The following is a 14,335-nucleotide window of genomic DNA, read 5'->3' as shown; positions in this document are numbered from 1 at the left end:
TACGCCATTAAGAAAAGTCGATCGTTTCGTCGATAGAATCGTTTGCGATTCGACACGGATAATATCGTCCAACCGCGACCTCGTTCGTCTTCCTCCGCTTTCTTCTTTAACCATCGTCGTGAAAAAAAGATGATTGATCGTAAGCAAGGAGGAATTGTATTTTTATACCGCCGTCTCCCTGCCCTGTTTTTCTTATTAGACATCTAAGTAGTTGCTTATTAACGTAATAGAACGAGGGAAAAATGAAATGGGCGGCAGTTACCGCAGTAATGAACACAGTAATTGGCTGCTGTTTCGTAGCTCCTTTCTTGGGGAAAATTTATTTCCTTGCGGAACCAAACAACGTAAGCTGAACCTTTGACTTCGTTATCGTTACCTTATGAACAACGCTGACAAAATGTCAGTTTAATGCTTTTAATCGTTCGGAAAATTAAGCTCTGCTTCTTCTTCCTCGACGTCTTTATTGAGATCGTTCGTTGGTTTGAACAGGCTTCTCTTAACGTCCATGAATGCCGCCACTTTACGAGAACAATTTTATACGGTCGAAAGTTTTAATTAAAAGGGAATGATTAAATATTGTTTCTTAAGTTTTTATTAAATAACGCGTCAAGGGACCGCGGTACAATACAGCCAGCTTCTCACGCCACGGCCCTTGTATTAGATACAAAAGGTGTGTTACTCGTAAAACGGTAGACGATAAACTAATTATACAAAGAGTAGTATTATAATTTACACGCGATCGAAACGAACACGAAACTCGTCTCGTTTTTTCCCCCTTAATCCAGACGATGACCGAACTACGACTAATGAGTGTCGGTGCAAGGTCCTGTCGCGTCGTCCGCGCATACGCATGTCCTGCCACCTTGGCCATCCGGTAGACACAGTTGATCCTTGTTACACCTTCCGTTCTCATATTGACACACGTTGGTCACTGGCAACAGACAAATAAAACAGATTCGTAGTTTTTTATGCTGAAGAGTTAGGACATATTCATCGACGTCCTTAATTTTCGATACATAGTTTGTTAGCTCAAGTGGCGACGATCAATTTGCGAATACAGGACGATTAATCCAGCTGCCATCGATACGAGGTTACACCAAATTACGATGTTCCTCTCGCTTTTATGTACTTTTAAAGGGGTGATCAATTTTACGGTGGACACAACGTACGCTGACGTAAAACTTGATTTACCTCGCGGGCATGACTCAGGAACGACGACTATTCCATATAATTTACCGCTTCCTCCCGGTGGAACCGATATGGCCGGCTTCCTGTCCCCGCTGCTCTTCATGGCGACTTCGATCTTGTGCCTGGGACGGTAAATAAAAGTTGATTTAAATATCTTCGTGTTCGCGTGCATGCCATTTTTCCGGCTAAGCTTCTTCATACTAGACGTAATACGCTTAATACTTATATTCTGAAAATGAATTCTTACGTCTTCCAATCGGTCCAATAGTAATTCTGGTGAGAGATCGCGAGACCGAACGGATAAGTCAGCTCGTTGGCGACCACGTTAATATCCCTGCTGTCGATCTCCATGCAGCCTAAAACGATTAACGGAAAAGGAAAAGTAGGAGAGATTATCGAATTACGAATGCCGCGTCGATTGGCAAGAAAAATTTCATTGGAGATCTGTATTTACTTATCGTAAACGTTCCGGCGTCTGCCCAGCACAGCTCATCCGTCGCCCAATCGATACTCAATGAATTCGGTAATTTCACGTAATCTCCTTGAAGGAAGATTGCACGACCGGTACCGTCCTCGTTGGCCCACTCTAATTTCGGTGACGCGCGGTTCCAGTCGGACCAGAATATCTTGCTGAAACAACGAAATTTTCGTTTCACGTTTCATTCAATTTTTCCTCGGTTTTTAATATCCACGGAGAGATCGTTGGAATCCATTGAAAATGGCACTCACCCACGGTACGGGTGTACGGCTATTCCTCTAGGGTTGACCAGTCCATCGGAAACGAGGACCTTACGTTTCTTCGTTTCGAGATTGGCTACCTCGACAGTCGTCTTGCCGGAATCGGTCCAGAAAATATTTCTCGAGACCCAATCGACCGCCAGTCCCTCGGGGCTGCTGACTTTCGGTAGAAACGTGTCCGCCATAGATCCATTGTAAGTTAGCTCGATTATTCGATTGCCTGGAAGTATAAATCTCGTCTAGACGGGCACACCAGACTGGCAGCTATGCAATCTCGCTAGAAAATTGCCTCACGATTTCGAGATTGTTAGTTTCTACAATCTAAGTTGGATCTATCGATTACCTGTGATGTCGCTCGAATAAGCCTTTCCGTTGATACAATCGATGTCGATCGCGATCGCCATTTGCGTGTACGCTATGTAGATCGGACTTCCAGGATTCTCGTGAGTCGCCCCGAATGGTATCCTCAGAGTGGCCATTCCTTGGTTCACCAACAGGAAGTTTGCTTCGTGTTTCGGTCGAGGTTTACAGTTGCTCCCATCTCCGGTGTAACCTTCGTTGCATACGCAAGCGAATTGATTGCTGCCAGCTGCCACGCAGGTCGCATCAGGCGAGCAAAGGGCCGAGTCGTGTCTACAGGACAACTGAGGCAAACACGTGAATCCGTCACCGTAATAGCCCTGAAAGTAGAATTGCTTGTCGTTACGTTTCTCTGATGATCCATCGTTGCTCGACATTTGTTGCATGCGAATATTTCGCTATTTAAACTTCCCCTGTTACGCCGTCCGACCATTACGAGTTCTACTCTACTCCCAGTGACATTTACCAGACGCGTCATTTCCCATTCTCTATCGTGTTTCAAACAAATGCATAAACTGTTATCGGGTTTACCAATAATCCTGTCGCCCCGTTCGAAAACCAGAAGCTCATAATTCGAATATAAACCCGAGGTGTTCAATAATAATCCATACCGGCTGACAGATGCACGCGAAATTCGCGGACGTCTGATTGTATCCGCAGACCGCGTTTCTGCCGCAATTATTCAACACGTTGCAACCGATGTGGTCCTCCAGGCACTGCTGGATACCATCGCCGTTGTATCCCTCGATGCAAACACACTTGTAGCCTCCGTCACCGGCCGATACGCAATGCGCGTTCACGTGGCATTGTGACGGATTCGTCGAGCAATCGGACACCACGCAACGTCCGTCGACCATGCTGAAGCCGGAATTGCAGGTGCACTCGTACCGCGAACTGGCCGCATTGTACAAGCATCGTTCGTTCTCCGAGCAATCCGTGTTCCCGCTGCATTCGTCTGTACCGTTTACAAAGGTTCATTGTTACAGCGAGATTCTCGCAAATGAATTCAAGGGTTTCAGATTTAGGGTAGTTCTTCGATGCAGCTGCATCGTGTCACGGCATGCTCGTACGCGGATATAGAATCAAAGCGGACAGAATGATACTGTAGGCGCAGGCAGTGGTGTTTAAAGCTTCTATGGAGAGAATACTCGTTGACCGTTTAAGCAATTCAAGATACCACGAATATCATTCAAATCGAATAGAACATCTAGAATATTCTCCCTATAATATTTTGTCTAAAAGCTGTGCATTAAAAAATTGAAATAAAAAAATAGAATAGCAAAGATGATATGACCGATGGGGCTGCAAGTGGTTCCGTCTCCTTCGAATCCAGGGTTGCACACGCACTTGCCCGAGGATCCCTCGATTTGGCAGGAGGCGTTCGGGTCGCAGATGTCCACGTCCAAACAGGACACCTCTGTGCCAGAACAACAGTTTTCATTGACTCGTCATCGAGCAACAATCACGCTATTGGTTGTGCTCCTCGTACGCGTATATAGATGACAGGATATGATAGTCGAAAAAAAACAAGAACGGAAGGACAAGATGCACTGTGACGTACCTGCTCTGATACACTCCATACCATCACCCTCGTAACCTGGGTTGCAACGGCACTCGTAGTCGGCGGTGCTCATTACGTAGACACATTGGGCGTAGGGATGACACCTGTTCACCACGTTGCACGATACTAGACAGAAGCGTGCGCGATTACAATGCCAATCAGGTTGCACGTGATATTTGATTTGTTTGAAAATATTTGGTGAATCAAATTTATTACGTGTTCTTTTACTACGAATCGATTAAGTGTAATTGAATTAATGATCGTGTGAAGCATAGCGTTTGCTGTATTGTTAATCTAGCGAAATTAGCATAAGCGATGCGTGCTTTCCGTACAGTGAACTCCTGATGGACCCATCGTTTCGTGGTTGTATCCTGGTCGAGACGTGCAAATCTCTTCGGAATGGTTGTAATCGTATCCCCACGGGCATATGCAGTAGTCTTCGTAGCATTCCGGGATTGGCCGAGCTGATACTAGAATGCACGATGCAAACCGTTCGTTGCTAGCTGTTAGTGATCATCGCAATTCACGCGAGATAATCGTAATCGTTTCATAGTTAATGCTATTCAAACATAAACGATACATATTCCACGTGCTATTAGTCATGCATCATATTTTATATATCGATATCAATCGTCTTCATTCCTATCGATCTCTTAGAGATTTTCAAAACATTATCAAAGTTCAACCGGTTAAATGCCTTTAATGAATTAATAATATTTATCTTTCCAAGAGTTAAGCAATTTTTATCCCATTTGAAAGGTTAATTATTTTCACTTTGACGGCAGTGATTGAACTTTTCACCCAAGAAAGAGGACGGAATAAAGTTCATGATTAATTTAAGGCTTCAAATCGGGACCTTTTAAAAAATCTCTTTCTGGTGCGAGTTAAGGCTCTTAAAGCCTTTAAAGAAGATTTGGCCAAAGAAATTGTCGAACTCGCTGAATAAATCAAAAGTCGAACGTCTGGTTTCTGGTACTCACAGTCCCGGTCGTAGTCAGCGGTCCTGGCCTCTTCTTCCTTTCGCATGCATTCCTCATTTCTGTAATCCCAGCCTCTCGGGCACCAACACATCACCCCCACACATTGCGGTTTCGGTGGTTCGTCCGTTGTGGTTAATTCCCCGTCCGGATTGCACGTGTAACCATCCCCTGGAATCGATTGTGATCATTGAAACGAAAGCTGATCACGAGATTCACTCGGAAAGATCACGCAAAAACATGGAATTTCCTAGTTCCACGAATTCTCTCGGCATCGATCACTGCGATCCGTTGCAATGCAATTTGTGTTCCATAGGAGGTCGCTTTCAAACTTTCGAGAGTAACAGGGAAACGTAGTAGAGCACTACGAAACTTGTTACTTATTGGTCGCCTATAACGACGTTAAGTGCTACGTCTAAGCAGAAGTTTAATTCCCCTAGTCCAGCTAAGCTGTTGGTTCAGTTTTTCATGGAACGTTCAATGAAATTATTGAACTTTCGGGAAACTGTCTAATTTTCGTATCTTACCAACAAATTCCGGTAGACAGACACAGAGGTGCTTCTGCTTATCAGCGTCGAAATTGCAGAAAGCATTGGGCGAGCAGTTATCCTCGACGTCGCAGGAACCTGTAAGAAATCCATGGATAACCATCGGTTCAAACTTCCCTGATCGATCCTCTTTTCGATGATTTTTCTCACCCCGTTGCACAGGGAGGCATCCTTCCTCGGTGTCTTCGAAGCCTTCTTGGCAAACGCAGCTGAGCTCCCCTTCGTTCATCACGCATTGCTCGTAATTTCCACAACGCATGTCCTCGCAAGAGGGTAGTCCTATATTTTCAACAGAAGGTGCACACGAGTTACTGGCAGTGCGTAAAGCAGAGTTCCTTCTATCGATTTCCTGGGAAACGGTTACCAGAGTACGGTAACTTCTGGTTCTAACTTACTCTCGCAATTTCGACCATCACCAGAGAAACCAGGTCTGCACTGACAAGTGTGACTTCCTTCCTGATTGATGCACTGTGCATCCGGAGAGCACATGTGGTTGCCAGCGGAGCACTCGTTCACGTCCACGCAGACTGCACTTCCGTTTTCTTCGTATAGATACTGATATCTGTTTCGATAACGATAAATCGTCAAGATGAAATTCAAGGGAATGTACGATACAGGGTGTACCATGTCGAAAAAGGCTCTTACCCAGGATTACAGACACACTTGAAACTATCTGCATCGACAACGCAAGAGCTGTGCTCGCTGCAAGTCTCCCTCCCTTGAATGCAAGGATCTTCTTCTTCCAAGGGTGCTACCTTCGAGTTGACCGCAAAACGCACAATTCCTTCGGTAGCTTCGTAAGTAGTGACACCTCTGAAGAACTTCAATCGAGTTGTGTCGTCTTCAGGATCAACGGTGATGTAAGGACACTCGTTGTAGACCATCGTCTGGTCTTGCGTGAAACTTAGATCCCTTTCTTCGCCCGCGTCGTTCAGTTTGCAACTTCTCTCGCTCTGTGCACGGATTACACCGGGCTGGGCTCTCGTATAAAGTTCGTCGTAGTCGCCATAATCGACCTTGGTGTCCTTCGTCAGCCGAGGTAAAGTACCTTTGATCTCCGCCTCCATCTTCAGCTGTCCAAAGACGTCCAGGCCAAGGTAATTGCTTCGTATCGTCACTTTGTCGCCAGTCGAGCTGAACGTCAACTCCGCCGTGTGATTGAACAAGCCCCCTGTATCAATTGTTTGCTCGAATTACGAATGGAAATTGAATTCGATCAAGTTTCGTCGAAGTTGTACCAAGAATTAGCGAAGAATACCTGTCAGCTCGTATCCATTTTTCGTCTCGCTAATTGGCTTCGCGAACAACCAAGCGATCACTCCACCAAGATTACCAAGTAGCTGAAAACTCGCCCCAATTTCCTCGGGTACCCTCGACAGAGCCGTGTACGTTCTTCCATCTTTCGTTTGAACGTAGCACTGAAGATCCCTTGCCGGAAATTCCACGTCGTTGATGGTCCCCGAAACGCGTCCGTTCACGCGAAGAGGAACATCTACGAATTTTTACAGCCCCCTGTACCTTCTATTCTCGTTAAAAACATTTTAACGCGTGTTTAAGCAGAACGAGGTCGAGTTTTACGAGTCCGTCGAAGGAGCAGAAGCTTCTTCTGATCTATTCATAGATCAGAGGAAATACAGACGGATCGCTGGTGTCTGTTTCGCGACACCAGGAAAAAGAAACGATCGAAACGGTTCGTTTGAGAGTGAATTTTTACGAACCGTGGCTGGATCAAAGGGAGGCACAGCCCTTTTACGATTTCGACTTACCGTTCGGTTGACAAGATTTCCCGTTGCCGAAATATCCTTGCTTGCAGTGGCAGCAGAAACCCCCAGCTTCGTAGTCCACACATGTCGCTTTGCTGTGACAACTCGTCGCTCCTGTTCTGCAATCGGCTACCTGATTCGTTGTACTGGTGTCTGATTAATAATCAAAAATATCGTACAATTAATAATTAAATATCGATTGAAATGCATTAACAACCCGGCTGTTGAGAATTTTACCTTCGATATTGTTCGGAATCCTGACATCCTCATCGTCGCTGGTTGGCCCGATGTAGAACAACCACTGTCCCGGTCTGTTCACGTTCGACCACCTGGAAGACAATACAAGTTACGATGTCGTTGCGCAAGTTGCTCGCAGACAAGATTAATCGCTCGTAAACGCTCGTTCCGTGACTCACTTGTCGACATTCTGAATCTGATCCGTCCCGGAACCCTTCAACGTGTACATTCTTCCTTCGCTCATTAATCCTGCTTGAGCCTTCGCGTCAGGTAGACCGCTAGGGTGCGATTCACCTTGAATCCATTGTATACCGTTTTCCGGGTACAACAGCTCGGCATAGGAATGCGTGCCATTTGAAGAGATGGCTACCTGATACGTGTTCACCTAAGAGAAAACCATCATATTGTCAGAAACGAAAGATTATTTATACAAAAATTTTATACAGCTTCGTCTAACCTTGTCGCTTTTCCCATTGTAGTATCCCACATCCACCCAAGTGGCGAGGAACACGTGAGTCGGCACAAAATCAACTGCATCCGTGAAGGCGGTACGGATCATCGCACCTGCCCTGGCGAGCACTTCCGGCGCATCCGTTTCGCCGTAATACACCCTTCCGGATGTTCTGGTGTCTACGTGGGTATAGAGAGGCGCGATCACCGGATCGTCGAGCGGGAAAGGGATGTTAAAAAACCTCTGCATTGCCCTGGCGAAAGACAGTACGCCATTTCCGTTCACCTGAAACCAGGTAAGGATCCCATCAAAATTAAGCGAAGCAGGGAAAGAAAGGCTCGAAGAAAATTCGACTGGCTCGTTGTAATTAAAAGCCTCGTTACTTGAACGAGAACGGAGAATATCGGTCCTTGAAAACTTCGTTGTAATTCAGAGATAAAGTTTCTGTGACCCTCTTTATCTAAATTCCACTCCACTCCCTCTAGCCGGAGGATCTTCGAAATTTTACCAGCTTTTGCGATTCAGCTTCAGGGCAGATATTTGCATATCTGCATTCGCTTGTAATTTAAGTTTCCTCGAATCTTTGTTTAAATTCAACTTGAAGCTTCCGAGCAACCCTTTCGTGCGCAAGGGTAAGTCAACAGGTAAATCGCGAACACGTGCCGCGACAGAAACGTCTCGCGGGCTGTTGTGTACATCTCGAGGAGTCATTCACCCGGTTGTTGGCGCAAGCCGAAGAAGGAGCTCGAACTCGAGACAACTTGAACTCGCGAGCAGACGCGCGGTCGTTTTGTCAATTGGCTAAACTGAAAGGCGACCGCGTTGCTCCATATTTGTGACGGGAACATCTGTCCCCTTGGTTACTAAGAAACGTACTTCGTCCTCGTTAATCAGGGGAATAAGATTAAAACTTCAACGAAACATACTGTTCTCGCCGCTGTCTAGACTTAACCTGATATTTTTGATGAACTGGAAAAGGGAATTGAAGATGCGCTAACGAAGACTTTGTAGGATCCACTTTCGCGTTCTTCGAGAGTTCTTTAGCGAATCGTTCGTAGCCTTGATTATGAGGATGCTTGGAAATGAAATCTTCGAGCAAGGATCGCAAACAGCGAAGGAAATGAATCGTTGGAGTGAAATAACGCTGATGAAAGTTATTCGATATCGAGGGTGAATTTAACCGCTTCGAAATAAAAATTATTTTATAGCTTCATCGAAAACGAAGAGATTCCATTTCATTTCGTAGTTTGTCACATTTGAACCATGATCTACACGAGGAATGGAACTGGATGTTACAAGTCGACGCGACGACTGAATTCCGGCCTGGTTTCCGTCGATCCCACGATCCCGTTTCAAAGCGGCTAATGTCGCTCGAACTTCGGGCTGATTGTTCCTCGCTGGTATTGTTTTCACGTGATGTTAATACCACGAGCGACGCGTCGAATTTAACACCCGACTCGCGCGTATCGTTCAACGAGCTACCGGGTCACGAGAATTGACACGAATTAGACCGACAAAGTAGTAATGATCCTCTTTGTGACTCTGCCAGTTCGCCGTTGGATTCGTCTGTTCGTCGTCCCCTAGGTGTCTATTATGAAGTACAATTTCGCATTTGCCGATCGCGGTGGAAAATTGGCATCGAATCATTTATCAAGTGTCAGCGATCTCGTCGTTGCGGTCAATTTCGCACCAGACGATGTAAGTTTCTAAGTAACAGAGGAAACAAAAAGAGGGCAAATAAGAGTAGCTGTAATTATTCCGATCGAGCGACGCGTTCTTCTCTACTGTTAATCCACGTCGGATCGATAGCAATCGGCGCAGATTAGCTGTTTCCGATTAGACGATTTTTCAAGTGATAATTAGCAGGGCGCCGGGAAACCGGGATCACTGATACGTCGATACAAGTACAACCGATTTCGAGGGGAATAAGGATAGAGATCGTACGAGTGGCGATCGATCGTGCGTTTCCGTGCTCGACGAAACGTTTTGACAGTGGCGAGTATCGAGAGGAGCGGGGAAATAGTTGGACTCTCGCGCTATCTCCGTCGGGGCTATCGCACGGGTCGTAGGTCACAGTTGAGCCGATGACACACACGCACACACGTAATCCCCGTGGTAATCGTGAACGCGAGAGAAAACGGTGAAAATAGATAGGGACTGGCTCGAAGTAATACGTGGAATCCATTTTGCCCGCCGCGCCGATTCCTCTCTTCCTAACGCGACCGATTATTCTCGAACACGTGAAACACCGGTAGTTATTTTGCAACGTACCTAAAATATGAAACATAAAAAATATCAAGTGCACAGCCTCGAGTATCTTAAGCGATTCTATTCGAAGCCGTGAAAAACTACTTTTCGACAAAAGGGAGAGGAAGTTAATTCGATTCTCTTTGAATTTCCAAAAGAAATTAGAAGCGAAAGGAGATTGCGGTCGCCTGGCAAACCACGAAGCGACGAGAGCTTCAATTAGTCGGGCAAACAACGAGCTCGCGCCACTGCGTTAAATACCAACTTTGTGCTCGTTTAAACTTGAAAACTCGATCGTTCCGCGGGACACTTTGGCATGGATAACGAGATTCGCAAGCCACGCTCGTTGCTCATTGAATTTTCCTCGACCGTCAGCCGCGATAACCGCGACGCTGCCGGCGTCGTCTCGCGTCGTTCTGGCCGCGAGGTGGACAAGGCGGACCGCACGCGCTAACGCAATCGTGTAATCGTCCGCAATCATTCTGATGACTGAGAATCGTCCACGATAAACGACGAAATGGAGATGATTGTCGTGTAGGCTGAGTTTCTAAGTAGATCGTCTCGAAATACGTGTGTATCGTGTCGCTTATCTGTGTCAATCAATTCGCCGAACAAGTGGTCGAGGTTTTGCATAGCAAACATCCGACGCTTGTTACACATTTCACCGCATCCTCGTGAAAATGACCGGTATCGTAACATTTCCATCGCGTGCCAGCCGAGAAAGACACCGAGATGCGTGTTGCAAACGCGCGTAGGTCTGCTACGGCTTCATTATTTCTAATACGTTGATTGAACATTAATTAAGCGCTACTTGCTTTCTATAAGAGGGTTGGCTAAGTGTTTTCTATATTTCAGAAATATTTCGTTATCAGGCTAGATTAAAGAATAGCCAGGTGATTGAAATTTAGCGAAGGACTCGTTATGGACGTAGGTAATTTAATTAACTGCTAATTGACCTCCGTCGACGATGACGTCGCAGCGACGATCACGAAGAATCTCAAGCGGAATTTCGCAACAGCCGTTTCTTCTCTCGCTACAAATCAGCCGTTAATTAATGTGGGAAAAGGCGAAGGCTAATCGTCCGCGTTTACAGAGAAAATCGTCCATCAACGTCCATCCTGATGCTAATGCGACGGCTAGTTTCCGATATCGTTCGTTTAACGAGATAGCCATCGTAGCTGGAAACGACACAGGCGGAACCAACAGGTTATCCGCTTCCTCGACGCGGCTCAGTTTCCGCGAACAAGCGAGCAACACGGTTACGCGTCGAGCTAATTGCAACGGCTTCTTCTTTCCATCCGACGAATCGGATCACGCTTACGTATGTGCTTATCCGGCTAATTAGCAACGCGTAATACATTGTTGTGAAATTTTCGCAGTGTTTCCACGAGTTTGTCTCGTTCATCTGCCGCGAGTCGCGCGTCCTTGCGTAACTGCTAATTAAATATTTATCTGATGCTCGATCGAGCTTAATTAACCGTGCGACGCCGTGCTACGGGAAACTTCCATTTGGGAATCAGATACTAATGCGTTTTATTGTTTTTCATGCGAAGAGATAATTTTGAGTAATCAATTTATGAAGCCTAATTTATTTTCTTTTTTGTCGACACTCGGGTTACGAAAAATCATGAAAGAAAACTTCCTAGCGATTATCCTCCATTGACTCGGTTTATCTTCTCTTCCGGCCTATCGAGTCGTTGCGTTCGTTTCCGATAACATCGATTCGACCGACGCGCCGAAACGCACGCGACTCATCGATAAACCATCGACGTTTTTGGCACGGTGAGCGTATCGTCGAACGCGTTCATGAATGAAACTATACGAGACTCGAACGATGCACGTGCCCGAGCACGTTTCTACAACGGAATGAAATCATGCAGCAACTTATCTGCTACAAAGTCTCCAGCTCTTGAACCCTGTTTCGTAAACATGGGGGTCGAGTTTATGAATAAAAGAACAGGGGAAAAATGCGAGACGTTAAACAATAGTGGAAACGCAATGGATATCCAAGCGTTTCTAATCGTTTTACGGTCACGGTGCATAATTGTGTTTTTGCACGTTGCACGTCGAAAACATGACGCCGTCATGAGATCATGCACCTTGGCTGGCTAGGATCAATTAGAACGAAGATTCCTACAGACACGCGGAAAGAAGCAGCCGCGCAATCAACGTTCATTCACGCTGCATATACTCGTCGCTGTGAATCGGTTCATGGAAAAGTGAGATCATCGCAGGATCAAACGGTAGGACTCTTCTAATCTGATCGTGTTTGCCTACCATGAGTCAATACCTTTTTCGCGGGTAAACTTTGCCTACCGTTTTCCGAAAAATTTCAAAACCCGTCTCTGATAAATCGGAGAAATCTTATCTCTCCTGACTTTTCCTCGAACCTTCTCGGTTTTGTGAGTTTTGTGGCCGTTTTCGCTTCTCTGAAATCGCTCGCTCTGCCTCTTTCCAGCTTTTCATAGAGAATTTTCCTCGATTCGCGGCGAGTTATCGCGTGTTTCTGGCCTCTGCTGATCAGCAGAGCTCATTGAAGGGGCCAGCGTACACGTCCGGACGCGTATCCGCGAGACGGTACGCGAGAATCAGCTCGTGCGACGACCCAAGCGCAATTAAGCGATTGCCCCGGCTGTTCTCCGCCATCGTCGCGTACAATGAATTCGTGTCACGCCAGAAGATGACGACGGATTAGACCACGAGCCGAATTAAGGGGATGACCGAATGTTCCCGGTTTTTCTTTGTTCAATGTAAGCATTAACGAAGGAATTACCACGCCAACGTGCTACTAGTTGGCTAGCTCGGCTATTTCAATCTCTTCGCGGTTCAAAAGCAACGAGCACGAAACGCAACGGTTTACGTTACCAGAAAACGATGAAGAGAGGGCACAGTTTCGACTGGTTTTAATTTTAAATCTTCAAATAAACAATTTTCCCGTCGCGACCAGGCAAAGAACATCCCCTGTTCACCGCGATGCGTAAACAGCGACACGCGTGCACGGTGTTTACACAGTTTCGCGCTCGCGCTGCAAGGGTTACAAGACGCGGCGGTAACGTTCAAACCCCCGAAACGCACCTCTTCCAGCACCCGTGTTCCTGGTTTTTGCCCTGTATTTTTGTCAGCACCGAAATTAAAACGGTGCCGGATGCGAGTGGCCACGCTGTCCGATGGGAAATTCGTGGACGGCGCGGATAAAAATAATTTTTCCATCGAATCGCGTCGCTTTCCGTCGCGCTTTAAAATAGAACCGCGTTCGGCATTGCGTTATTTCCACGCGTTCTATCTTGCGATAAATTATAATTATCCTCGACGCGAAACTTTCCTTCGTCTATACACATGCGATAGAGTTTGGAAAGTCAAACATCTGGTCCATGAATTGATCGATCCTTCTGTCCACACCTGGCTATGTTGTATTTTTTATTTAACAAATATCACACGAAGCAGCGACCGTCTTAAATGATAATTTTGTTTTATTATGTTTTTATGAAATATTTTCATCAGAGGTATAATTCTACTCACGAATATGGAGTTGTAGATCTTGTCGTAGAACGCGATCGGAGTCTTCAGGATCGTTTCCCCGGACAGGAGCAATCCGTTCGCATCCGTCTGCAGGATCGTGGATCCCGGTGTCGAGTACGGATAAAGATCATGCTTTGAAAGGGCCGCGGCGAAGGGCACGATCAGGGCCAGCACCACGGCCAACCACGAGACGTTGAAACGCGCGCGACGAGTCATTCTCTCGGACTGACTTCACGCTACTGTCGATCGACGCGGCTACCACCACGTCTTCTCTTGCCGCCCCCTAATCGCTTTTGCCCGTTTTGCTCCTCTCGGCCGCTCTTCTTTCGAACGCACGAAACGCCGACTGGTCTCGTCTCGTCTCGTCTCCTCTCGTCGCAGCTCTCTCCCGTAGCAGCCGATAATTTCGTGCCGCAACTCTTTGCTCCCCACCCTGCCATCCTACAATTTCAACTCGCATATATCCCTCGCGAGGGTACACCAGACTAATTCACGCGTTTTCGCATTTTTCCATTTCCCATCGTACACCCGTGTCTTTCAGCTTTCTTCTAGACGCTTGTGCAACGAACGTTACGCCGCGTCTATTTTTATTCCAGTCTAGTGTTATCTGTTATCTGTTGCGCGTAACGCAAATGAATCTTCGGCATAATCGAATCAATTGCACCTTCGATCCATTCTATTGCCAAGGACGCGATGATCGAGCCAGACGAGCGGCAATTTTCGCGCGGACGTTTTTCAACATTTCA

General features: G+C 46.3%; 1 protein-coding gene across 1 annotated transcript; it reads right to left on the bottom strand.

Annotated features, from left to right (window-relative positions):
• Window positions 1-574: 574 nt before the first annotated feature.
• Window positions 575-14,128, bottom strand: LOC114871659 (nidogen). Its single transcript, XM_029177845.2, is given in 23 exon segments — window positions 575-931; window positions 1,192-1,310; window positions 1,436-1,544; window positions 1,643-1,818; window positions 1,918-2,146; window positions 2,270-2,606; window positions 2,898-3,241; window positions 3,581-3,703; window positions 3,848-3,973; window positions 4,180-4,317; window positions 4,828-4,995; window positions 5,352-5,450; window positions 5,523-5,651; window positions 5,768-5,934; window positions 6,018-6,543; window positions 6,631-6,864; window positions 7,139-7,288; window positions 7,373-7,464; window positions 7,552-7,757; window positions 7,830-8,108; window positions 13,590-13,812; window positions 13,814-13,855; window positions 13,857-14,128. Coding segments are annotated over 23 exon segments (4,317 nt in total). The 5' UTR covers window positions 14,030-14,128; the 3' UTR covers window positions 575-803.
• Between the last annotated feature and the right edge of the window lie 207 nt (window positions 14,129-14,335).

The sequence above is a fragment of the Osmia bicornis genome, chromosome 3 (genome assembly GCF_907164935.1).
Source record: "Osmia bicornis bicornis chromosome 3, iOsmBic2.1, whole genome shotgun sequence".
In the NCBI taxonomy this organism is placed as follows: Eukaryota; Metazoa; Arthropoda; class Insecta; order Hymenoptera; family Megachilidae; genus Osmia; species Osmia bicornis.
The sequence above is the reverse complement of the archived record's forward strand: the minus strand, read 5'-3'. Positions and strand labels throughout refer to the sequence as shown.